The sequence below is a fragment of the Bison bison genome, unplaced genomic scaffold (assembly GCF_000754665.1).
Source record: "Bison bison bison isolate TAMUID 2011002044 unplaced genomic scaffold, Bison_UMD1.0 scf7180017864201, whole genome shotgun sequence".
Lineage (NCBI taxonomy): Eukaryota > Metazoa > Chordata > Mammalia > Artiodactyla > Bovidae > Bison > Bison bison.
In genome coordinates, this window is record NW_011494773.1 from 2,976,766 (window position 1) to 3,003,870 (window position 27,105).

Sequence of the window (27,105 nt, forward strand, 5' to 3'; positions counted from 1 at the left end):
TTTCCATTTACTCTCCCTGCTATGGAGTGAATGTTTGTCCTTCCCCCAACCCCTCGAATCCATATGTTGAAGCCCTAATGCCCAATATGCCTGGATTTGGAGAGGAAGTCTTAGACAGGCATCAGGTTTAGATAGGATTATAAGGGCAGAGTCCTCGAGATGGGATTAGTACCTTAAAAGAAAAGGAAGAGAGGGACTTTCATGGTGGTCCAGTGGTTAAGAATCCACCTGCCGGTGCCAGGAACATGGGTTCAATCCCTGTTCTGGGAAGATCCCATAGGCCACGAGGCAACTAAGCCCTTGGGCCAAAACTGCTGAAGCTCATGCAACCCTTGAGTCCACGCTCTGCAACAAGAGAAGCCACAGCAATGAGGAGCCCACACACTGCAACAGAGAGTGGCGCTCACTCACTGCAAATGAAGAAAGCCATCACACAGCGATGACGACAGGCACAGCCAAAAAGGGAAAGTCACTCAGTCGTGTCCTGTCCCACTCTTTGAGACCCCATGGACTGTAGCCTGCTGGTCTCCTTTGTCCATGGAATTCTCCAGGCCAGAATACTGGAATGGGGAGCTGTTCCCTTCTCCAGGGGATCTTCCCAACCCAGGGTTTCGAACCCAGGTCTCCCGCATTGCAGGCAGATTCTTGACCATCTGAGCCACCAAGCCAAAAATACTACTGATAAAGAAATCGATAAAACTTACATTAAAAAAAAGAGGAAGAGAGACGAGAGCATGGTCATTTCTCTCTGTCTCAAGTGAGGATTCAGGAAGAAGACTGCCATCAGCAAACCAGGATCTTACCAGGCACCTGGTAATCCTCCAGCACCTTGATCTTGGACTTCTTAGCTGCAGGACAGAGAGAAACACATGTTTGTTGTTTACGCTACTCAGTCTATAGGATTTTGTTACAGCAGCTCACAGTGACTAAGAGACCTGCCTACTAGGCGAAACAGGGCTAGGAGATACCTTCCAGGTGTGTGTGTGCGTGTGTGTGTGTGTGTGTGTGTGTGTGTGTATACCTTCCAGGTGTGTGTGTGTGTGTGTGTGTGTGTATGGGGGGGCGGGCCTTAATTTCTTCCCTTGGGAATCAATTAGCAAGTTGGCATACTGATGGTAGGATCTGATGAAAGGAGTAAGACACCAAGTGCATTTGAAATTGTTCCAACTTTGAGACACTTTTTATCATTTCAGACACACACAGATAGAATGTTTACTGAGGTGTTGCCCTGGCCCTTTGCATAATATTTGGATAACACAGTCCTTTGCTGCATGCAGATAACATGTTAGATGGCTAGAAAAATAACCCGCTTGAACTGCTTCTGATTTATTCCCCCTCCCTCTCGTATCTTTGTTCACAGTAAACACATCAATATAGAGCAGCTAGAAAATGAATACTTCTCCAGCAAAGGTGCATGTGGGTTTCGGTGGGTGCTGCTGCATCAGAACAGCACGTATGGCAGAAGGGGCAATCACTGAAAAAGCAGGCACACCTTTTCCTGGAGTGGATGGTGGTGGTGGTTTCTGGTGTCTGGGCATCAGAATGTGGAGGAAGATGAGAGGACCATACTAAGTTTATGGTGCTGGAAATGACATTGAAAGCCAAGTAAGAAGACGAGGATGGCGATTTGTCAAGAGCTTACTATATGCCAGGCTCCGTTGTAAATGCTTTCCATGTGTTCATTTATATCTCACTGCAGCCTCAGGTGAGACCGGCTGTTATTATTCTTATACCCATTTTATAGATGGGGAAAAGGAGGCTTAGTGAGTTTAAATAACCTCCCCAGTTCACATCAGGTAACCATGAGGGTCAGTGTAAGAGACCCGCAACTCCCCACAAGATATCAAACAAGGTAAGGGTTCCTGTTAGTTTGGGAGGGATTGTGATTCTGGAAATTCTAATCTTTCAACTTCAGAAGCACCTGCCAGCATTTTAAAGGAATATTTAATTCCTCTGCGTTATCAGCTGTCAGAGTAAGGAAGAGCATGGACTCGGGTGAAGATTGAATCGGAGCCACGTGCCGTCTAGTTCCAGAACTAGAATGGCAAAGAACCAGCAACATTCAGAGCATGAGGAGATATTTTTGGAGCCCTATCTGCTCTTGCATTGTCCCCCAGTTATGTGAAGCACCTAGAAAAAATTTTTTCTGTTTTTCAGAAAAATAGATTTTTTTCTATTTTCATGAAGAAATAAGACACTTAGTATTTTCTCCTCCTTAATAAAATCCTTTAAATGTTGACTTCACTAAGTATATAGTTTCCTAATTTAGTCATGTTAATCTGAAATTTACCTTTGAACATTGTAGATTGGGGAGGATTTATAAAACCACATGAGAAAATGGCCATTCTGTTTTGTGGGGTCAAGTCAGTGAATTAGTACCTATCCCCAGTATTCAGGGCAGTTATTTATATTCAAGTAACAAGTGCACTGATTATGAAAGAAAATTCATTTTTAAGTTTCCTGCAAGATTTCCACACACATATAGCAGAGATCTTTTTTCCTTTATATCCTTAGAGATAATAAAATCAGCATTTCTTTCAAAGTGCATTTGTTAATTTTTAAAAATTGTCATACTGACCTTTCTTCCAATTAGGATGAATTAGTGAGACTTTTGTTCTGTTAAGTTGTATGTTAAGTACCATTGTCCTTGCTTGAATTTTCTACCTCAGTGCCCTGTTTTGGTTGATGTAGTTACTTGCTTGCATCTATTATTTGGGATAGCTTTTTAAAAGCTGCACTTTGGAGCAAGGTGGACTGATCTCTGAAATGAATTTGGACATTTGGACACTTATGACAGGTTGGCAATAGGTGGGTGGTAGACTCTTACAGATTTAAGTACAGAGGGTATACTTACAGCCTATTAGTTCTAAAGCATTGGTGCTCTGAGAGGAGACTTTTCTGGGTGGCAATAAAATGTCATTTTGCAATTTAAAGTTAAAAGGTGAAATGGAATGGAGCTGGGTCAGTGCCTTGTGATCCTCTGAATTAGTGATTACTTGGAAATTCCACCTCCCGCCCTCCGGGGGGTGAACAACCTTTGAGACACCATCCACTGCCCACAGTTGTCACCCGAGACAAAACCCATGTGTGACTTAGGACAGTAAAGAGACATGTTGGAAAATGGTGATGGCAGAAGTATTGCAAGGATGCTCTGGTACATCTCATTCGCTTGCTGCAGGCCTTTTGTTCTGTGATGGTTTTGTGATCATGTAAAATTCAGCTGAGTCGTCTTCTGGTCCTGCCGAACCTTTTCACTATGGCCAGAGAACGTGCTTGGGAATTTGGGGCCTGGGAATCCCTTAGAGGATTTTTCTCTCTTCCCTTTGGCCCCTGAAAGTAATCTTGAGTTTTGGGGGAAAAAAATCCTAGGAAAACTGAATAGTCTTCTGTTGATTTTCATACTCTAATAGGGCTTACAATCAGCACTGCTTCTTTTTTTTTTTTGGTTTAATTAATTTATTTATTTTTATTGGAGGCTAATTACTTTACAATATTGTAGTGGTTTTTGCCATACATTGACATGAATCAGCCATGGGTGTACATGTGTCCCCCATCCTGAACCCCCCTCCCACCTCCCTGCCCATCCCATCCCTCAGGGTCATCCTAGACCACTGCTTCTTAATGTGGTACAAAGATACCCCTCACACCACTCCCCCTCCCCCCAGTGAGTGGAGGGTGATTTGAGCAGAGTAGGGAAGGTACTCGGGTTATTAGCAAGTGCTTCTCTTCCAGCAAGACCATGAGCTAACGTAATTTGTGGGAGAAATGTTCGGGATTGTGTATTTCTTGACCTTTACATATTTTCATTTCTTAAACCTTGCAAGGCAGAAGCTTTGTCTTAGAAATTGCTGTCCTCTTGCAATAAGGTTCTTTGAAGTGACTGATATGACTTGTTTTAAGATTTAACGTGTAATTTTTCATAGGCTATTAACAGTGAGCATTGTTGCTGTTTGGTCACTAGGTCGTGTCCAACTCTTTTGCAACCCCATCGACTGTAGCCCACCAGGCTCCTCTGTCCATACGATTTCCCAGGCCAGAGGAAGTGCTGCTTTAAAATAGGTGGCCATTTACTTAAGAAAGGGCTTTGGCTGCCTCTAAAGTGTGGGAGATTCTTTTTGTCCAGCAACACGTGAAACTCTCAAATTGTCAGTTGACTTGTGTGCTGATGTATCTTAGTGCCCCTCTCTTTAGGCAGAGCGTATAAAGGACTGGCTGTAGTGGATTGCATTCTCTACGCTAGCACACATGCCCCTCCCGTGCAGCCAGGGAAATAACAAGGACCTGATTGGAAAGGAGGTTCATGGCTGTAGGGCTGGACACCCAGTGGCCGTTTAATGAATCCTTTGATTATTGTGTCTTCTCCTTGGCTTTCAGCCCAGTGTAGATTTTCTCTGGCCTGTAGCTGAGAGCTGATACCTGCAGACTTGTTTGTTTTACATACGTAGCTAGTAGTCAAAATGCTTCCTCCACTCATATGAAGGCGGGACAAGCAATAGGCACAGTCAGAACTGGCAGTTGCTAGGAGATGGGATATGAGGGACTCTGTGGAGTTCCCCCAACCAAAGAAATAGCCTTTCTAATCCCTGAAATATTACAGTTATGGGTTGATTCCATTGGGTTGAGCAATGCCCCTTAAAGAAATGCAGTTCTCACATAGGGGAATAACTATGTGTGCTTAATATAATCTTTGATGTGGCTTCCCTGATAGCTCCGCGGTAAAGAATCTGCCTGTGATGCAGGAGACAAGGGTTCGATCCCTGCATTGGGGAGATCCTCTGGAGGAGGAAATGGCAACTCACTTCAGGATTCTTAACTGGGAAATCTAATGGACAGAGGAGCCTGGCAGGCTACAGTCCATGGGGTCACAAAGAATTGGACATGACTGAGTGACTAATCATGTGCATAATCTTTGGTGCCCACAAAGGGTATTAATATAAGTGAGATGCACTGTGCTTTGTCAAGGAAGGTTAGGGTTGTGTTCTTGTTTGTTATTTGATTTTTTTAAAAAAAATTTACCCTTTGATTGATGGAAGACCAAGGATGCCAAATATCCAATGCCAAGAGAAGGTCACTGGCAACCTCTGTGCACTTTGCAGGGAGGCAAGCTTGTTTTGAAATTAGCCTAGCTTGCCTGCATCTGGGAAGGACTCTGGCAGAGAAGGCCCTGCATGCAGGAGCTGAAAGGGAGCATTTCTTACCTCCAGACCCGCAGGACACAGGTTATCCCTGCCCCTCACCGGGAAGTGAGGCAGAAATGACTCTTGGCCATCAGCCACAGTTTTAGAACTTCCTTCAGCCTGAATCCTTGGCAGACCGAAGTGGGCTTTGAGGCTTCAGAGGAGAGATCAGTGATTGATCTCACTCCACGTGTGTGTGAGGTTTGAGGTTGCCTGATGAGGCAATACAGGGCTGTGGTGAAAAGTGAATTTGGGTCAGCCAAACCTGGGTGTGAGCCTTGATGCTGCCTCTTACCAGCTGAGCCACCAGGGACAGATTACAGAGCCTCCACTCTCATGTCTGGAGAACACAGACCATGATGACCATCCTTGCCTCTCAGAGTTGCCTAGGACCAGTCAAGGAGCTGAGTACAGTGCTCAGTGCGTGGTCAGATCTCCAGAGCCAGTTACTGCCATTATTATTAAATAGTGAAAAGCTAACAAATCAACGTAAGGGGACAAACCACTGGGAGCTACTGCACCAGAGGGTCCATGTAGACCTTGACCTCCAGCAATACTCAACTTCACCTTCCTTTGTGTAGCTTGTTAGAAGGAGCTTTACTTCACTTCTGTAACCAGGGCGGGGTGGAGCAGGGTGGTATTGAGACCCACCTGTGTCTGAAAAAGCATCCTGTCAGCATGGTTCATGGCATATTCAATTGGACAGAGAAATGAAATCCATCTCTCAGAGATCTGCAGAAAACTGTCATCATGGGTGCTCCCTAAACTGTCCAGAGGTGAAGGGGTGTAGCATTATTTTTCCCCCTTCAAAATCAATGTAAAACTTAGAAAAAAGAATTCTCTTTTGTCTTTAGACATGTTTGTTTGTTCTGACCTCTCTGTGAAAGTGAAGGTTGCTCAGTAATGTCTGACTCTTTGCCATCGCGTGGACTGTGTGGCCTGCCAGGATTCTCTGTCCATGGAATTCTCCAGGCAAGAATACTGGAGTGGGTTGCCAGTCTTTTCTCCGGGAGATCTTCCTGACCCAGGGAATAAACCTGGGTCTCCTGCATGGTAGGCAGATTCTTTACCGTCTGAGCCACTGGGGAAGTGGTTGGATGTATATATTCATCTCCCCAGATGTGGTCTAAGTCAGTGTCAGATAAAAGTTACCAGTGCATTTCACATGAGATGGGGAAGAGATGCTGTTTTCCAGGTGGGAGTGACACAAGGCGTGTGTTCTTGGGGTCTTCGGAGGGCCATGAAGGATGGATTTGAGGCTGTTGACAGGTGGTAGGCTCATCTGTGTTATTGAGACAAGGAGCTTTGCATTCAGGGAGTTCCTGGGCCACTTGGCATGCTTGTCAGGGATGCAGGGAGCGGAGAGCCTTTTTATATGTCACCAGCTATTGCATGCCATTGCTGCTTTCTTTCTTGTCCTTTTCATTTTCCTTCACCAGCATGGTTCTCAGATTTATTAACAGCCTTTTCATGACTTCTGCAGCCATCAGGATAAGCAATAAAGAGAATCCAGTCTTCTCATGCTTGCCCCTCCTCACTGTGTTGACTTATCTTTTGTTTCCCCTCTGTTTTTTCTTTTAAAGAAAGTTATGTGTTGCTGCTCTGCATCAGGCTAGAGTCTCTTTGCCCCTCCTTCATTCTCTTTCGCCGCTTTTAATTGTTTTGGTGCTTTTGTTTTTCCCTGGACTTGAGCGCAATGGGAAAGGTCAGCTGTCAGAAGAGGGGCTGAACACGGCTGATAAGGCTTTCAGGAGATTGCAGGGAAGTCATTCAGCAGTGTTCCCTCCCTGAAGTCCTAGAGTCTCCACTGATGCAGGGGGAAAAGAAAAGGAAGCTCAGAGTAGCAGAGGTAACCCACATCGAGCGCGTGGCTTAGCCATGTGAGCTCTGGGCAGAGCTCTGCTTACCCAGAGCCCTGCTTACCCAGAGCCCTTTTCCAGGGAAAGGCATTGCCCAGTGCCAGCCTTGGGGACTCTGGGACATGAATGTAATGTGTATCTGGATGTGCCACATGTGCAGGAGGCCTTGGAGAAAGAACTCAAGTAAGAACTAGGCATCCAGCATCTTGGAGATCAAACTTCTGGAGTTGGCCCTTCAGTTACTGGGTTCACGTGTCCACCCTGTTGTTATTTTGCAACTAACTCACTTACATAAAAACCAGAAAGCCTGGGTTTTGGTCTTGCCTCAACTGCTAATTCATTTGGACAAATGCTGAGCTGTGCTAGGCTTGTATAAAGAAGTAGAAAATGATTTTCAAAGTACCTTCCATCACTAACGGCTAAATTTCACTTTACCAACTCTACCTGCAAGGCATCAGTGAGACGCATATCCTTCACTGGACATGGATATGAAAACGTGTTAATTCCTTTTTCCCTCAGCGCCTTGAGGTAAACCCTAAATCATGGTTCTTGGGATTCGTCCGTGTAGCCTGTCCATTAGGATATTCATGGTGAACATTTAAGGAAATGGTACACATCTTCTGCAATGGAAAAAAAGAGAATAAATTATATGAATAGTAATATCATCAGGTTGCAATAATTCTCTGTGTTTTTTCAAAACCTGGTCACAGTTCAGGATGACCCAGTTTGAGGATACTCTCCACTTTAGCCTCCCCTAGAAATGTGATAGGGCTCTTCTGTTTTCACTCTTAACCTCCCACATGACTAGTGGTCTCAAAATGTGGTGTCTGAATGGATGGCTAAGTGATCAAGTGAGTGACTTACAGGCTTCAGGTAACACATTGTCAACTCTCTTTCTTTGACTGTCAGTAATGATTACACGAGGCTTCTCAGGTGGCTCAGTGGTAAAGAATCCATCTGTCTGCAATGCAGGAGACCATGTTTGATCATTGGGTCGGGAAAATCCCCTGGAGTAGGAAATGGCAATGCAGTCTAGTATTCTTGCCTGGAGAATCCCACGGACAGAGGAGTCTGGCCGGCTACAGTCCATGGGGTCCCAGAGAGTCAGACCTGCCTAAGAGACTAAACAACAGCATCAATGATTGGATACATTTGGGTAGATAATGCCAAATGTGAAAGGTGTGTAATCTGGTTATATTGGTAGGTCTGCTGTCTTGCCATAGAAACCAGCAGGAGATGAATAAAACTTAGCTAGCTTGAGAGAGTCATCAAAGAGGGTTCCTATCCAAACTGGCTACTCCTGATCTCAAGAGAAGGACTTTTATATAAAACCTGACTTTTTTTTATTGAAGTATAGTTGGTATATAGTATTACATCCATTATGGGCGTACAGTATAGTGATTTATAATTCTTAAAGGTTATGCTCCACTTAGTTATTGTAAAATATTGGCTGTGTTCCCTGTTCTGTATAATATATCCTTGTAGCTTATTTTATACATAATTGTTTGTATCCCTTACCCCTCACCCCAAAATCGTCCATCTTTAGTTCCCTCTCCCCACTGGTAACCACTCGTTTGTCCTGTACATCTGTGAGTCAGCTTCTTTTTAAAAAAGATTTATTTATCATTTGGCTCCGCTGGGTCTTAGTTGGGATACTCAAATCTTTGATCTTCATTACCGCATGTGGTATGTCTAGCTGTGGTATGTGAGATCTGCTGCTGCTGCTGCTAAGTCGCTTCAGTCGTGTCCGACTCTGTGCAACCCCAGAGACAGCAGCCCACTAGGCTCCCCCGTCCCTGGGATTCTCCAGGCAAGAACACTGGAGTGGGTTGCCATTTCCTTCTCCAATGCATGAACGTGAAAAGTGAAAGTGAAGTCACTCAGTTGTGTCTGACTCTAGCGACCCCATGGACTGCAGCCCACCAGGCTCCTCCGCCCATGGGATTTTCCAGGCAAGAGTACTAGAGTGGGGTGCCATCGCCTTCTCCGATGTGAGATCTAGTAGGGATCAAATCCAGGACCCTTACACTGGGAGTGCAGAATCTTAGCCACTGAACCACCAGGGAAGTTCCTATATTCACTAATTTGTTGTATTTTTTAGATTATACGAATAAGCGATGCCTTACAATTTGTCCGATTTATTTTCCTTTAGCATAATGCCCTCTAAGTCCGTCCGTGTTGTTGCAGATGGGAAAATTTCATTCTTTTTTTTTATGACTGAGCAATATTTATGTGTGTATATAAATATGTGTGTGTGTGTGAATATATATACACACTTAGCAATGTAAGTATTTCTAAGTCCCTTCAATCATGTCTGACTCTGTGCGACCCCATGGACTAGCCCACCAGGTTCCTCTGTCCATGGGATTCTCCAGACAAGAACACTGGAGTGGGTTGCGTTTCCTTCTCCATATTTGTGTGTGTGCATATGTATGCACACACACACAGCATTCCATATTTTGGCAGTTGTAAATAATGCTGCTATGAACTTTCGGGTTCATGTATCTTTTTGTATTAGTGTTTTTAGGTTTTTTGGATATGTATGCAGGAGAGGAATCACGGAGTCATGGTAGTTCTGTTTTTAATTTTTTGAGAAACTGCCATACTGTACAAAACCTAACTCTTATTGCAGTAGAGGAAGCGATGAGACTGAAGTTAGCCCCAAGTCTACCTTCATTCTAAATGCCTTTCTTGTCAATTGTTGTTATTCTACTTGGATAGCCTTGAGTCTGTGAACCTCAGTCCCGCCTTTGAAAACTGCAAATAATAGTACCTGAATAGATTATTGTGAAGATTGTATTAAATGTCATGTGCATAACAGTTAAACCAGAGCTAAAGCCCCTGAAACACAGTAAGCTTCAAAAATGGTAGTTGTCTTCATCATTATCATTATCACCATCACGTTCAACTCAGGGCCTATGGACATCTTCTTGTATTTATGCAGTGATAATGCCTACTCTCTAAGGCATCGTAGGATTGTAAAAACAATATTTGCAAAGGGACTTTCACTATTCCAGGTACATCGTAGAGGAGCAGTTGAGTTATAGGTTCTTTCCTTCTCCTGTCTTTGATGCCATCATGCTTTTCTATTTCATTTGACAGTGGGGCACTACTGCTCTTTTGTAAAGTGGTCCAGTGTCATTGCGGAGAAGGCGGTGGCACCCCACTCCAGTATTCTTGCCTGGAAAATCCCATGGACGGAGGAGCCTGGTAGGCTGCCGTCTCTGGGGTCGCACAGAGTTGGACACGACTGAAGTGACTTAGCAGTAGCAGCAGCCAGTGTCATTGAGGAGTGGTCCAGAGGCCCCCATTGCTTGGGAACCCATGGTTAATTACGAATTTGTGGACTGCAGGATATTTTGATGGTAATTTAAATTGTGATAATGACGTTCTGCTGTCTGCCTTAGTCCCGTGTTGATTTTAGTTGATGTAGTCCATCTGTCATGAGAGGATCACTCCTGAAGAGAGAGAAGACCACATATCTGGTCCTTTAAATCACAGAATGAGATTCAATCAGCTTCCTCTCAGCCTTCAATTGCCACCATATCCAGATTCATCTTTGCTGATAGCTGTGTATGGGTGTCACCATGTCTGGCAGGAATGAGCCAGCAGTTCTACTTGTTTTTTTGTGGTTTTTTTGAGTCTTGGATGGTGTTTCTGTATGTCTTAAGTTTCCTCACTTTCCATTGTTCTGATTCATTCACTGAAAAATTGTGGTCAGAAGCCTTGATCAACTGGGGATAATATGCAGATATGTCTGGGATAGCCTGTGTAGCCTCTTCATATCATAGTTGGATATCTACATCATTCCTGATTGTATCACAACCCATGGACAAAAGATGCCATTGACAAATCTTACCCATTAATTAATGTCTGAAGAGGATTACCATTTTGGTTTTATTGACATCATGTTTTTTAGTCACTAAGTCATGTCTGACTCTTTGAGGACCCATGGGTTATAGCCCGCCAGGCTCCTCTGTCTGCGGGGTTTGCCAGGCAAGAATACTGGGGTGGGTTGCCATTTCCATCTCTTGGGGATCTTCCCATCCCAGGGATCAAACCTGCATCTCCTGCATTGCAGACAGATTGTTTACTGCTGAGCCACCTGGGAAGCCCTTTTATCCACATCATGGGAACTGTAAATATCCATCATAAATGGCTACACAAGAAAACTAAACCAATTTGAGCATCTCTTTCAGAGTCTTATAATATCAATTTTGTGTGCCCTTTCTAATAACAAGTCAAATAATTTTTCCCTCTCTGGGAAACTTGAGCACACTTCTGACTGTACCCTCCAGAGTCAGAGTCCAGCTGTTTGGCCCTGGAGCTTCAGTGAGCTTGCTGAAGTGATACAGCATCTGTAAATGGTTTATGAATAATCTGACTTAGAAGGAGGGTTGCCATTTTAGATTCAGTGCATCAGAAGGGGATTTCCTTTTTATGCTTTCATAATTAAGGGCTTTTTTTTTTTAGCATTTTTGTATTTGCAGTGTTTCAAATTTAGAGAATTCTTACAATTTTCTCTATCATTCTAATGATCTGTATTCATATCCCAGGGTATGTGGTTAATACATCCAAATGTTGAAAATCTACCCTTGTTGAACAGATAAAGGTTACTATAAAAGCTGCAGAAGGATGCTTTACCAAATTAGATACTGTATGTGAAAGTGGCTTGGAATATGTGACAGAATGTGCAAGTGTGTGTGTGCACACGTGCGCATGTGCACGCACACACATGCACATGGATTTAAATTAATAGTTCATGTCCCACAGGAATACTGTTGACAGAGGCCTTTGCAAAATATACCCAACCCTCAGCAGGAGACAGCATGATCTGAAGGAAAGCATACAGTGCTTAGAGGTTGACCTTGGCGTGTATTTTGAATCTGCTTTGTACTAGCTATAGTGTTGCACATGTATTTCACCCCTTGTGAATCTCAGTTTTATCATCTGTGAAATGGGGCTAATCAAACTTTATTTCATAGGGCTTCTATGAGAGTTAGATAAGAAACATACCAAGTATTCCAATGAAAAGGCTCTCCTTCCAGATGACATATGAACACACAGAAATGTTATTTCTGTTAGTAATACTTTGGTTCTGGTGGTTAGTGTTTTGAATTCTTGTAGCTCCAATCACCAAAAAAGTCTTGGTCAATTCTTGTCAGATACTATGTGTAGTGTTAGTTTATTTAGACTCTCTCTGTGTTAAAGCCTGGACCATAATACAAATTCAATAAATATTAATACCTGGCCTTTTTACACGATGGCAAAAAAAAATTATACCTGTTAAAAAAGCTCTACTAATAATCTGAGGTGAAGAAATGATGCAAATGAAATAAGCACTTTATTTGAGTTCTATTTAGTTCAATTTATAATTGAATTTGCAGTCACTGAAGATTTTCTCCTTTATTTAGGTTTCCTGAATTAAGTAGCTGATTTGTAAGTCTGCCTGCATTTTAGAGAACTTTCCCTCTCCACCCCCTTTCAGCATACTCCATCCTCATCCACCTTCAGGTTCACTAAAAACTAAACCCTTTTGTTCAGTTACACTGGACCCTGAGCATCATCTGTCCCTTCCTGAGAGTCCTGGCATGGGACAGTTTTCATTTTTGTCAGGATCAGACCCCATCCCTACTGGCACCGTTATTTCTACAGGAGGAAAAGGAAATGCACACTTCATCATAAAAGAAGATACAGCCCGTGTCTCCAGGATTTGCACCTCTCCATTGGCATATTTCTGCAGTTTGTGTCTCTGAACAGGGTTTTAATCACCTTGGCTCGAGTGCTCAGCACTGAAAGCTTTAAGGGTACTGCAGAAATGGTAGATTAGCCACATTTAACAAAATAGAAAGTTTTCATTGTGCCATAAAAAGCCTTATTGATCTTGTGCAGGCATTGACTCCAGGGCCTTTTAACCAGCCATTCTGTCTAGACTTGCAGGCTAGCGCCCCCAGTGCTAACAAAGGAGGGCTGGGCTGCCTGCTGCCCTGGAAGGCCAAAGGGGTGGGCAAGGATTCAGGTTTCTCAGTGGGGATTTTCTTAAAGAACTAGAGTGATTTTATTCTGTCGTTGGGAGGCCTGTGCAGAGACTTGTCCCCCAGACCCCAGCCGGCTTTCTCTACCCCCAGCATTGGCTGTGGGGCCGTCACATGGCGGTAAACACAGGTGTCTTCTTCTCCCCTCACTTCCATCAGTTTTTCCCCTCTTTCCTCCTAAGAAGCCAGGCTGAACCCTGGGATGTTGGGGCACTTTGCAGTGGGTCTTCAGGAGTGGGCAAGGCAGGAGAAGAACCGGTTACTTTAGCATTGCTGTGATCAGTTCAACTTCATTTCAATTCAGTCTTCATTTAACACATTTTGGGGTACATGGGAGATTTTGAAAAGCTATGAATATCTGCCACTCAGAAAGATACTGTGGAGGAGTTGACATCTACCTGTAAATAGCCAAAGGATTGTTCAAGATTTATCTGGTGATTTAGGTATTTTATCAGAATCATCTGCAGGGATTTAACTTTTAAAAAATGAATGCTTATATTTCAAACATAAAAGAGAACAGACCCTGTAGTAGAGGATATTATAAACATTGGCTTAGTTATCACCCATATGGAACAAATCTTAATGTTTTGCCATTTTTGCTTTATGTCCTTTCATAAAGACAATCCTGTTGAATATCTCCCTGTTTCCCTTTCTTCTCTCCCTCCCCAGAAATAAACGCTATGTGAAATTGATGGGTAGATTTTTCCTATTTTTGTTGCATATGAATAGTGCTGTAATATATAATGATTAGTGATTATTATGTGTGCGTCTGTGTGCATAAATCAGTGGAAGTAAACATTTATTGGCTACACACAGTTTATACTTATTATTTTCTGTTTATCCTGGGCTGAATGAAGGAAATATTTGGTAAAAGTCTTTAATACCTTGTATTGATTAATTCTTCCCTGTTGATCACCCAAATGAAGCTTGGCAGTCTCTCAGTATCCTGGAGTCATTTTGGACTAGGAACCATTTGAGCTCCTGAAATGTCTGTAGGAAATTTCGCATAACACCAAATCATCTTGGTTTTTTTGGGGTTTATTTATTTTTTTTGATATTTAAAGGTGGAAAAATTCACCAACAAGATGATTTAGATGTAGACTTATTAAGCTAGGAAATAGATTAGATCATCTTCCAAGGTTTCTTCTGATGCTACAGTGATGATTTATTATGGAGGACTTTTTACTTGTTTTCATCTTGAATGAAAAGAGAAATTTTACAAAAGTATTTTAAAATTCCATGTGAACTTAAAAACCCACGTATTGCTTCTACATATCTTAATGTCTGTTTGAATTTTCCCAAATTCTGTGAACTTTTGTGACATTTATATTCCTTCCTGAACATTATGTGTGAATACAGTGAGTATTTAATTTAGTTAGCAATTAGGGTTAGTACCATTGTTTAAAAAAAGTCATTTTAGATGATCTGCTTCTTGTTCTAGGATAATTCTGGATGCATTTCATTGTTATTAATTTTGTTTTTATCAAAACTACAGTCTTCCATCCTCTTCTCTCCTCCTCTGTGTCCCTAGTAATTTTCTTTGTCCTCATCAACTCTGTAGAATATAGTCTCACAATGAGATGTTAGGTACTCTGTACAATTGCGTTAGTTGTTGTGGAACTTTGATAAAAGATGCTAGTTAAAAAAAAATAAACATGAAGATTATTCTTCGAGGGCTGGGCCAAGGGTGAATGCTTATGTAGGTCTGTGGGGTGTGTACTTTCTGTATTTTTTTATTCAAAAACATCAAAACTCAATCTAAAATTTGTCTTCAAGTTTGTGACCCTGGTTAAATTTTTACCATTCTATTCACCCATATCCTCGGTGTAAGTTCAAGAAATGCATCTGAATAACACAGTGGCACAGAGCTGGCTTTAGTATTATTGATATAATCATTGTATTTACTCATCACTGCCCTGATACAGTTCCAGGGATGTCTGTTATCTTCGAAATCGGACTGTGAAAGCAGTCCAGGTGCTGATTATCTGAGGTTGACAACCGGCAACCATAGTGTCCTGAATTAATTGAGGAACAGACACAAGAGGGATGCTGGCAGTCAGGTCAAGGATCCAGACATCAGTTCCAGTGCTGGAAGAGCTGGGTTAGGGAATGTGGCTTTGATCTGCAGTCCTACTGGGCCTCCTGGTAATTTTCCCCCTGAATTAAACTCAATCGTTCAGCCATAGGTTGAAGACTTAGAAAACCCCAGGCGTTCTCATGTAGGGGCAGAGTCTACCTTGATGGATTTCACTGTGTGGGGGAGCCTAGAGGAGAATGCATAATTATCTTAGGAGGGGCAGAGCTGAAGGAGAGAGAGAGAAGTCATATGGAAATAGTGACCACCAAATTAAGAAATATGGATCTATGGGCTTCAGATCGAGCAGACGATTGACTTCTCTCCCTGGAGTATTTGAATGGGTAAAGGAGAGAAGGTCCATGTGTCATTCCAAATGACTGCCTTCTGGAGAGTCCCTTCTGAAGTAATGGGACAGGAAAATGGAGTTCCCTCTATAAGAGAGAGTGTGTTGTTGTGTTCAATGATGGTCTGACCCACAAATAAAATTGAGAAGCAGGAAGTGAAAGAAGTGTAGATACAGTTTAACTCATGTAGATCTGGTGGTTATGGGAAATATAAGGCACAACATATCACATAAATTATTATCAGTGGGCGGCCAGCAGGGAGATGCAACACAATTGCTTCAGGCCAGGGCCCCTCAGTCATCTCATTCTCTCTTGGCGGCGTCTCCAGGATTCCTCTTTACCTCTCTAGGCCTTAGTCCATCCACTGGACCTGTTGATGCAATGCACTCACGAGCTGAAGCTCTCCTCTGCAGGTTCTCCATCCCCGTGCCCCAGGAATATGACTCATAAGGCTCCTGCCTGCAGCTTGAGCCTCATGCACCTGCTACTCTACCCACACTGAATTTCTCACCATCCCCTGGGCACCCCATGCTTTTCTAATGATCCTACCAGTGAATGCATTGTTTCTTTTAAGTAGAACGTCATCCCTTCTTTTGTATGGTGAACTCTTACTCATACGTCAAGACCCGTATCACCTCTTAAATGTTTACGACACTTGTAATCACTTTTTTATATGTGCATTATCAACAACAACAGCGATAGCTAATGTATCTAGTGTGGGACCTGGGCCAGGAACTTTATCTGATTCATGTCTCGCAGTGAATCTGTGAAATATGTACTGTGGTTTTTCTCATTCTGTAGACTAGGAAAGTAGGAATTAGAGAAGTTAAGTAGTAAGCTGAGGTTCCACAGAGTTAGGTAAATTCCCGGGTTGGCTATAAAACCCAGGTCTGTCCATTTCAAAGCCTTATTTTTAAATTCCATGTTATCAAGTCCACGGTTCCCCTGCACTGTGAGCTACAGGAGGGTGCCCTGGGTAATGTGAGTCCATAGCAGGTCTGGCATTCTAGTTTCTTCAGCTTTATAATTTCTCTTCTTCAGTAAAATGGAGGTGAATTATTCCTACTCACATGGTACCTCACCTGATGCATAATAGGTACCTGGAAATACTTATTCCTTGAATGAATAAACAGAAATTTAACTTTTATTATAATACAATTGAGAGCCATGCGGTCTTCAGGATGCTGTTAGCTTTCTAGTGATTTCAGTACAGCGTGATTTTCTAGGCCATTCTTTTGGGAAGAAGATTTCTGCTTTTCCCTCATTTTTTGCAGATATGGTCCTCTCATAGCCCAACCGCTAACTTGGGTGTCTACACATAGCTTGTAAGAAGCCCTTAGGGGTGGAAGTTGTTCTGTATGTTGGATGCTTAGCAGGTTGCATGGAAAACAGAATTGTGTGTGAACAGACTCACACCCATCCACCTTAACTTATTCCTTTGCCAGCAAATGACTCAGACGGGCGTTTTCCCTCAGGGTGACTTTCAAATGGAGTGGAGATGCAGCCCCTATAGTAACGAGTAGAACGGTTGTGGAATCGTGGCCTTCTCAAGAAGTTTATTTCTGCTTTCTGTAACCCCCTGACTTGGGCTCGTGCGTCTCCCATCCTCCTCAGGGCTTCTTCCCTTGGGTAGAATTGGGTGATGTGTTAGTTTCCAAAATAAGACCCTGAAACCTCTCATTGCAACTGCACCCATGGAGGAAGGACAAAACCCTGCTGAATCTGTGGATCAGAGGAACAGAGTCAGCATGTCAGCCTCAGGACCACCTCCCTTTGTCTGCCAGGGAGGGCAGCAGTAGCTCATATTGTGTTCTGTGGCTCATTAGCTCCAGGGTGGGCCAGGCCAGGATTGCCAGCTGGGGTTATCTTTGCATCAGTGCAGAATAAAGTACCATGCTGCTGCGGAGGCCTATTGAAGAATGAAGAATTCAAAGATGAGAGTAGTGTTCTGGTTTTTTTTGGAAAAACATTTTATTTTGGGGTACAACTGATAAATAATGTTGCAATAGTTTCAGCTGAACAGCAAAGGGACTCAGACATACATATATCTGTATCCATTCTTCCCCCCAAACTCCCCTCCTGCCATCCAGGCTACCACATACCACTGAGCAGAGTTCCATGGCCGTACAGTAGGACCTTGTTGGGTATCCATATTAAAATAAAGCAGTGTGTACCTGTCCATCCCAAACTCCCTGACTATCCATTTTCCCCATCCTTCCCCCACCCCCAAGCAATCATTGTGAGTCTGTTTCTGTTTAGTAAGTTCCTTTGTATAATTTCATTTTAGATTCCACATATAAGGGATGCCATACAATATTTCTTCTCCTCCATCTGACTTATTTCACTCAGTATGACACTCTCTAGGTCCACCCATGTTTCTGCAAATGACATTATTTTATTCTTTTTTAATAGCTGCATAATATTCCATTGCATATATATGTACCACATCTTCACCTATTCCTCTGTCAGTGGACACCTGGGTTGCATCCTTGTCTTGACTGTTGTAAACAGTGCTTCAGTGAACACTGAAAAGTGACAGTCAAGTCGCTCAGTTGTGTCCAACTCTTTGGGACCCCATGGACTGTAGCCCTGCCAGGCTCCTCTGTCTGTGGGATTTTCCAGGCAAGAATACTGGAGTGGGTTGCCATTTCCTTCTCCAGGGGATCTTCCTGACCCAGGGATTGAACCCTGGTCTCCTGCACTGCAGGCAGATGCTTTACCCTCCAAGCCACCAGGGAAGCCCTTCCTGGTGAACACTGGGGTGTGGTAAAAGGGGAGAACAGTTTTGCCTGTGTCTCTGGAATCTGTCCTCAGAAAGCTGGCTCCTGCTTCCTTTTCTGGAACTAGCAGGTGTTCTGCTCAGGCCCAGTAGTTACAGCCGCCCCACAGGGGTTGGCATTCTAACAGGCTCTCCTAAGTGGTATCTAAACATTCCATTTCTAAGGCTCTTTCTCTGATGAGGGTGAAGAGTGTGATCTCGGTCTGGCTTTTTCCAACCTGCTCCTACAGGGGACTTTGAGTTAAGCTGGCCCCGTTCCCGGATCCCCTGCTTGGGCTCCTGCCGCCTGAGTGGGTGCTCACCTGTCATTCATTGTCAGTGGTTTTTCCTTTTGACAGAAGGGACTTCATGCAGTTTCAAGACATCAGATACAGGGTCAGGCACCTTCTCCTCTGGGAATTTGAATTCCTGGCGAGGGTGGTGGTGGGCTATGTGGCAAAAGTGATGGAATGAGAATCGGAGTTCTGAGGTTTGGGAACTGCTCTAAATGCTTCCAAGGGCCTTGGATAACCTATGGAAACCGTGTGTCCCTCTTCCTTGTGTTGGTGTAATCATAGCCAAGCAACCTCACAGACTGTGGAAGGAATACAAAGGATGATTAAGAAAGCATTTGGAAATATGTAATATTTTTAAAAATGGTGACTAGAATCCCCCTTTACCCATTCCTGGGTTTCCCTGGTGGCTCAGTTAATAAATAATCCACCTGCAATGCAGGAGACCTGAGTTTGATCCCTGGGTCAGGAAGATCCCCTGGAGAAGGGAACGGCACCCCACTCCAGTACTCTTGCCTGGAGAATTCCATGGACACAGGAGCCTGGTGGGCTACAGTCCATGGGCTTGCAAAGAATCGAACACGGCTGAGCGACAAACTTTCAGTTTTCACTTTCCCCATTCCTGACCCGTTCTCACCTGAGCCCTTTCTTGCCTAGTGCTGTGTCCTTGTCCTCAAATTTTAACCTCTGGCCCTTGGCTTTCCATGGCTGCATTTGGATCTAAAGTAGCCAAACTTTGGCTTCTTCCTATGGTCTCCAGGTTTTTAGAATCTCTGTTTCTCAAGTCCTTAGGCTGTCTCTTCTAGGAACTTTTGCTTCTGTTCTTATCCAGTGAAATGCAAACCCCACTAGACTGTATCAACATTTGGGTTGAAGCAGTTTCAGGCACCCCCTGGAAGAGTAGTTCAAATGTGTTTTCTTATTTTCACTGGGCCCTCTGCCTTCAGCTCTCATTTCTTTCCAGTTCACTCTCAACCCAACAGAAGCTGGATTGCATAATCTTATATTTAAAAAATGCTAATCAGACCTTCCATCCTCTCAGTAAAGTTAGGCATTGGTTCCTCCCGACCTTTAGAATAAAGTTCCTATTTCTTAATCTCACAGCCTAAGACATCAAGCTATCAGTAACCACAGGCCCAATTCAACAGAGATATGTATTTCTTTATACTTCTTAAGTTCCACAGCAAAAAAAAAAAAAAAAAAAGACTATTTTAATCTATTTTGGAATTTCTCAGAGAAATAGTTATTGATATATAAGTCAGTAGTTGGATTTTTTTGGGGGGGCGAGAGAGGAAAACAGAGCTGAGTAAATGCCTATTAATGCTGTGTATAGATCAGTCCTTGGATTAATAAGTCATTTGAAAGATCTGTACTTTATATGTCTATACGAACTGATTCAAAACCTCGAGTTATACTTATCTTGATTGCATCTAGTGTTTAATCAATTGGACACTTTCAAGTAATGGGCAAACGATTTGTTGTCATACAGGGTTGAGCTCTGCTTTTCACGCAGTGAGAGTCACATTTTTATTTTAACACTTATGCAATTGATTGTCAACTTTGGAGTGATATAATCTAAATGAATCTACACAGTCCATTAGCCATTTCAGCACCTGCCCTCTTGCCAAGCTGTAGCTTTACGCTAAGCCGTTGTATGCCGTGTTACATAATCCCTGCATTCATTTTCTCTACCTATTTAGCCTAAATACGTACAAGGTGACTGCATTGTCTCTTCAGCCTCCTCCTCGGTGTAGACAGTCGCTATAGAAAGCAGATTTGGGGGCGGTATTAAATCTTTCTAATGGCGAGTTTGGAGAATTGAACTGGCTTAGGAACGTGTTTGTCAGTATTTGGCTTTGCAACCTTTAGTTATATTCACTATCAACTTAGTATGGTTTTCAAGGTGATAAGAAAGTGCTTGAGCTTTAGCCACTGGAAGGAAATTTAGACAGTTCAGGCTCCTAGGAGAAAAATGTCAGTTGTGAAAGTATACAAAGGAACAATTTCTTCCAGGTCCTCAGGCTTTCTCCTGGCAAGCCCTTTGTTTTCTCTTTTAAAGACTGGGTCATGCACTGCCTATGCCTCTCCTTCCTGTGACGATAAAGGGGAAAGGAGCCTATGAATTAAAAATGATATGATTTTGCTTATCTAGAGTACGATTCAGGGAGTAGCTTTCAGTGGTCTACTCTTCACTGACACGTGAAGGAGATACACGACATCTGGGGTGACACTGCCTTCTCCAGCCCAGAGAAAGGGTTAAACTGGGGAAATTCATCATTGAATGAAGAGAGTTAGAGGGTTGTGAACGGTTGCAGCAGTTTTCATTGTTGTTGTTTAGTAGCTAAGTCCTGTCCAACTCTTTCTGGCCCCTCATGGTCTCTAGCCCACCAGGCTCCTCTGTCCATGGGATTTCCCAAGCAAGAACACCGGAGTGAGTTGCCATTTCCTTCTCCAGGGGATCTTCCTGACCCAGGGATTGAACCCACCTCTCTTACTTGGCAGGTTCTTTACCACTGAGCAGATATTTGCGAAGTAATATACTCTCAAGGATGCATAAAATCTTCATTGATGAATTTGCATGGGTATTAGCATAAATATGTGTGTGGTTTGCATAGTTTTTTCTCTCGTTGGTTTTATTTCTGATTTATTTACTGTGATGGCCTCTTAATGATGTCATTTTTCTCCTGTGGCCTTCTACATAAAATCAGCTCTTTAGTTTTTAATACACTGATTCCAGGAGGAAAAGAGAAATATTTCTTTTGGTGAGGAAGTGTGATTTACATGGGGGTAGGAGGAATAGGTCTCTGGCTTAATTTATTCAAAATTTGGGATGGTTTGTAAATCAACACATGGCTCAGTGGAACCATTCCTTCCCTTTAAGCAGCAAAATAAGGGCAGGTGGTATATCCAGAATGAAGGGCGAAAGGAAACTGGTATTTGGAGAAAAGTTTAGAGGCAGCAGAAGCCCAGAGTAGGACAAACTGTCTCGTCTTGGGCAACTCACTTATTCCTGGTCATCAGTTTCTACCTTAATGAAAAAAGAATGTTTTAAGTCAGGCAATCTCTAAAATCCTTTATAGCTCTAAAATTTATTATTTTGACAGACTCCTTGGTCTAATTATGTGAAAAATATTAAGCGCCACATAGTATATTAAATAATATCCTGGGGCCTTGCTGTTCTGTGTCAGGCCTTTCCCCTTTGAAGGGTACTCGATGATTAATTGAAGCTTCTCTTTAGAAGCCCTCCTTTCCTTGCTCGTCTGTCTCGGTTCACTGGGCACACAAGGTGTAACTAAAATGTTTATGGAAGACACCCACTACTACACCATGTTGGGCGCCAAGGACAGGCATAGTAGCTGGTTGTACACACATCCGTGTTGTTAGGAAGAGAACTTAGCGGTGATAACTGCATTGGGTTTGCCATCTTCTGCTGTAAATCAGGGTCACCTCCGGTCTACTGTACAAAAGAGCTTGTCCAGTTGAATTCTGACAAAACTATTTCTGCAGAAATGGGAAGAGAGCTAATTAAAGTAGGGCACTAGGGGATTGGATGGATGGACCTGTTTCAAAGATGTAGTGCCAAATATCTACTCTGATTCTGGGGGGACTCATTTTGGTAAAATACATCTGGCATGGTACGTGCTGAGGAGTACTCACTACTTACCTGTGTAAGCAACACTGTGGTCACTTAGAGGGGGACGAGTCCCTTTTGCTTATAGCAGTGTGTGTGCAAACAGACATGTGCGGGTGTATACATGTCCCTGAGGCCCTCTGGAAGATACAGGACATACTTTATCTCTTTTTTCATTCTTTGGACTGTGATGTTGAGGTTTACGTTTTAATGATGTGGTGATGCTATGATGAACTTAATACTATATATTGGGTGGTCATCTCTTCACATTATGAGAGTGATGATTATCTCATGATAAGAAGATATTTATTTGATTTTCCTTAAGGAGCTTACCAAAGGCTATGATGGTTGATAAGGATTTGAGTTAAGGTGGATTGGCTTTGGTTAGGTCTAGAAGGAAAAATAGAATTTCCTCAACTTTATTTTGTAGCCCCACCCCACCCCACCCCTCTTTAAAGGGAAACTGCATCTCTAAATTGTTTTATCGCTCATTTCCTTTTATCGAGAGGTACTTTTGACCAACCCTGATACGAAGTTGTTGTATAGTGGCTAAGTCGTATCCCACACTTTGCGAGCCCATGAACTGTAGCCTACCAGGGTCCTCTGTCCATGGGATTTCCCAGGCAAGAATCCTGAAGCAGGTGGCCATTACCTTCTCCAGGGGATCTTCCCCACCCAGAGATCGAACTCTAGTCTCTTGCCTTGGTAGGCAGATGCTTTACCACTGGGCCACCAGGCAAGCCATCTACTCTAAGTGGGGTTGCCTGAGAAGAGGACAGATGGGAGTGTGCATGCAGAGTGTCTAAGTTATAAATCAACAAATAATTAAGTCAAATACTTTCTATCCTCTTGCCTTAAAAATAGATTGTCTAAACTACTCGGTTAAGTCAGGTTCTCATGTAGCATTTCCAGATTCCTGGGAGTTCTGCTTTGGGGAATATCAGCATAGGCAGAGCTAGCCCCTCTGGTTGGCTCTGTGGCCTTTATCCCTCCTCAGCTCCATCGCTTATCACGGGGTCTGGTACAAATGCACATGGGTTCCTCCACCCACATGGCCAAGGTCTGTGTAGACCTGTACAAATAGTCCCCAGGGCTAGTCCACTGACAAGCATGATTTGCCTTCAGAAAATTGATCCAGAGAAGAGGCCTGCACAAGCCCTGGGAACACACCTGGGGCTCTTTGGGTAGCAAATTATAGTCCCCCAGGGTCTAGAATATGGTCTTGAAAGAGAGTCTGGGTCCCCGTGGGGTACCATGTTGGCCCTGTGGACCCCTGGTCCTGTGGAGAGCTGTTGCACAGGACGGTCTGCTCAGGCCATCTCAAAGACCTTCAGGGAGTGGTCCCTTGGGATAAAAGGGAGGCATTGCTGTCTAGTGTGATATCAAAGCATATTATCAAATTCCATTCTGTTCCCTTTTCCTCATCTGCTCAGTCATTTCCTTAAGTTCAACCTCCTTTTTAGAAACCCAGTCCTGTTCCACTGGGCGCAGGACTGTACCATGGAAACCAAACTTAGCCATGTTACCGATGGATAGAAATTAGAGCCAAATCTTTCAGGGTAATTGATTTTTATTTATTGGTCAATAAAAGGTACCTGGAGCTAAAGGACGCTCTGTCAGAACAGTTAATTATCCATTCTAAACCAGCCCTTTTACAGGCATTTAAAAGCCGATATTGATGCAAAAGCAACAAAAGCCTCACTCTACTGTTTTGCATGAATTTTCCCTTTAGGTTTTTCTCTGGGAAAATTTGAAGGCAAGGCAGCAAGCCTTCCTGCATCATCGTTTCAGTCTTCTGCCCTTGTGTGAACACACAGCTTCTCAGCTAGTTTCCCTGGCCCTTAGATACAAGCCTGTGGAAGAGGTGCATGGAGTGTGGTGCTGGCATCAGGCCCCTGGCAGGGCCAGTGCCCTGTAGTTGTGTGTGTTCTCCTTGGTATTTGACTTGGCTCCTGCCAGTCAAGTGTTGACCGCTCTCCCCTTTTCTTTCCCTGCAGCTCGAGAGGAGAATGTGGCCACTTTCCGAGGCTCAGAGTACCTGTGCTACGACCTGTCTCAGAACCCGATCCAGAGCAGCAGTGATGAAATCACCCTGTCCTTTAAGACCTGGCAGCGGAATGGCCTTATCCTGCACACGGGCAAGTCGGCTGACTATGTCAACCTGGCTCTGAAGGATGGTGCGGTCTCCTTGGTCATTAACCTGGGGTCCGGGGCCTTCGAGGCCATTGTGGAGCCAGTGAATGGAAAATTCAATGACAACGCCTGGCACGATGTCAAAGTGACGCGCAACCTCCGGCAGGTAATGGCTGAGGGCAGAGAGCGCCTGGAGGCTCCTCTTAGGGGGCTGGGGAGGGGGTGTGAAGTAGGTGATGGGCTAGGTTACATGGAGAAGGGTAGAGGTACCATATGGGTGAGCATTTGTCAAGCTTTCTCCCAGCCTTTACAATTTCACAAGGATAATGATTAAAATATGTTTCTCCTCTTACTTCAATTCTCCATGTGTGCTTGTTATTTAAGAAAAAAATTCAGTTGTATAGATAATAAAAGTTATAAATACTTTATTCTGCTTTCTTTTTTTTATTATCTTCTTGATTACATTTGTACCTTGTATTATTGTTAAATTCAGTTAGGGACAGCATTTTATTTCTATAGCTTGGTAGATTTTCCTCCTTTGAACGTATGTTTTGTTTTTTAAGTAAGTTAGCCATTGCCCTGATGCCATGATTTTAATTTCTTCCAGAGAAAGTCTTTCTTTTTCTCTTCCTTTTGATTTACCAGCCCCTCACTGATTTTTTTATTCTTTTATTTTATTCTTTTGGTTGTTGTGTTAACCTCTAGCCTTGGAGTGAATTAGCTGGAATCTTTCTGAATTCCTTTGTTTCTCTGTTCCTTGCTGCTACGTTATTGCCCCTGTCTCTACCTCCGAGACTCTTCAGTTGACTAGGAGGCCTGGAAAGTGGAAGGACCCACATTAAAAAGTCAACTTTGGAGCAGCCTTTCCTGGTTCTGTACGTGCTTGAGAACTCCCATCGCTTGCTGATGCTATGCAGGCGACTCCGTCAGGTGACAACATTCTCAGAAAACCTTAGCCAAGTGAGGTTGCTTTCTGTTCATAACTAATAATAATCAAACAACAGCAACAATAATAATATTTCAGCAGCCCACATCAGGAAAAGATTAAAATCACTTCCTGTAAAAGTCAAGGTCTGTCCTGAGACTGCCTTTTCCAGCTTCTGTTTTCATTTGTTTTTTCTTCTTGTGAATTTGTCATTAAACCCAGTTGGACAGCCTTCATCCTTTATTAATCAGAAAGCATTATGTAAATTTCAAGAAGGTGCTTATCAAATTTTCTTCTGCAGTATGATTGATTTAATGCCTTCTGTAAACATGAAGGCATAAGAAGTGACAGGTATTTGCATATGTTTTCTGTTTGATAAAAGTGTAACTCCTTCATAATGCTAAATAAATGGAGAAGGCCCACCCACAGCAAAAACCCACAATTTTCAAAACACCCATTTCTACACTTAAGCATGTCAAGGAAGCCCCAGGTTGGCTATTTTATTGTATCTATGGTGCAGTTGCCAAATTGTAAGAGTTAGAGTCCCCAGACATCCTAATACACATAGATCGAACATTTTTGAATTACCATTTTATATTTCTCCTGCAAGGCCAAAGAATTCTATTGCTGACATTTTCTCTCATCATTCCTCACCTGCACTTATAGGAGAGACCCTCTCAGCTGCCAAGAGAGCCCAAGTGAAATGTCCATTCGCTAACATATAAGGGCTTGAAATGTTTGAGTTGCAGAGTCTAGACCAAAAAGTAAAATATGACCTTTTGTTGGTTTCCACTGGCTGGTACACAGTAACACCCTTCTGGCATCAGTCAGTGGAGGGGGAGATTTTCCTGTCCTGGGGAACAGAATCTGGTTGTGTTCTCACCAGCTGCTCTGCTTCTATATCTCTCTCCCACCCCACATGCTTCCTTGCCATTCTAGAATGATTTCAAATAGCCAGAAAAGGCTCACTTTGATTTCTACTAAAAACACTTCTCTCAGATAGAGTTGAGCCCTAATTCAGTCCTTTACACTGAAATGGGGACAGACCAGACTGTGATTCAAATACGGGTTGTGCTGTTTGAGTCTCAATAAGCAGAGGAAAGCCACGCTGGAGGGTTTCTCTTCCGAGTTCTGAGCCCCAGCTCCACTCTGTGCCCTTGGACAAGCCATTTAACCTTCCCACACCAATTTCCATTTGCGAGATGTTGATTACAACCCTCCCCAGCCATGTGTGGTAAATATGCAGAGCACCTTATGTTCCAGGAGGGTTATGAGCTCATCTGTGGTCTGGGTGCTAGACTCGCTGGGACACACACATGATTTACAGGCTGAGCGTTCTGTCCGAAGGTGACTGCCTCTGTCTGTGCCTAAGGATGCGGCTAAGAAGAGCTCTCAAGACAAGGCTAGTGAGGCCTGAGGGTGTTGGGGGCATTTCTTGGCAGAGGGAGTATGAATCTTTTTGAGAAAGTGCACCTAAATTCAGACCTCGTTGAAATTTGGACTGAATTTTGCATCCAAATGCAATTTATGTAAAGAGGAAATACCTCAGAAAAGCAGAGTTGACTTTGCAAAGAGAATCTTTTCAACCCTGAGTCGTCTCAGATGATTATTTTTCCCATAAAATACACTTATAACAACTTTTTGAGTTCCCTAGGATACGTTTGAAGGAGTGGGAAGCCCTCGTCTATTTCAATTAAACTTAATCACTTCATGAATATTTGATAGGCTGATGGCAGCCATGTCTGCGTTTTTTGTAAGGGTGAATGGCTTCTGTGGTAAAGATTGACCTGAGGAAATTTTATTGGAATTTCCTTACCAAACGGAGCAGAGCTTTTCCCCTTTCTTCCTTCTTGGTCATCTACTCATGGTTCTG

General features: G+C 43.2%; 1 protein-coding gene across 3 annotated transcripts in view; it reads left to right on the forward strand.

Annotated features, from left to right (window-relative positions):
- The window catches only part of NRXN3 (neurexin 3), a 1,738,382-nt gene that overhangs the window by 397,447 nt on the left and 1,313,830 nt on the right, over nt 1–27,105 (forward strand). For all 3 annotated transcript variants that reach the window (XM_010844398.1, XM_010844399.1, XM_010844400.1), the window contains one exon: nt 24,172–24,473. In XM_010844398.1, the coding sequence (XP_010842700.1) occupies nt 24,172–24,473 (302 nt within the window). The remainder of the gene's footprint in view (nt 1–24,171; nt 24,474–27,105) is intronic.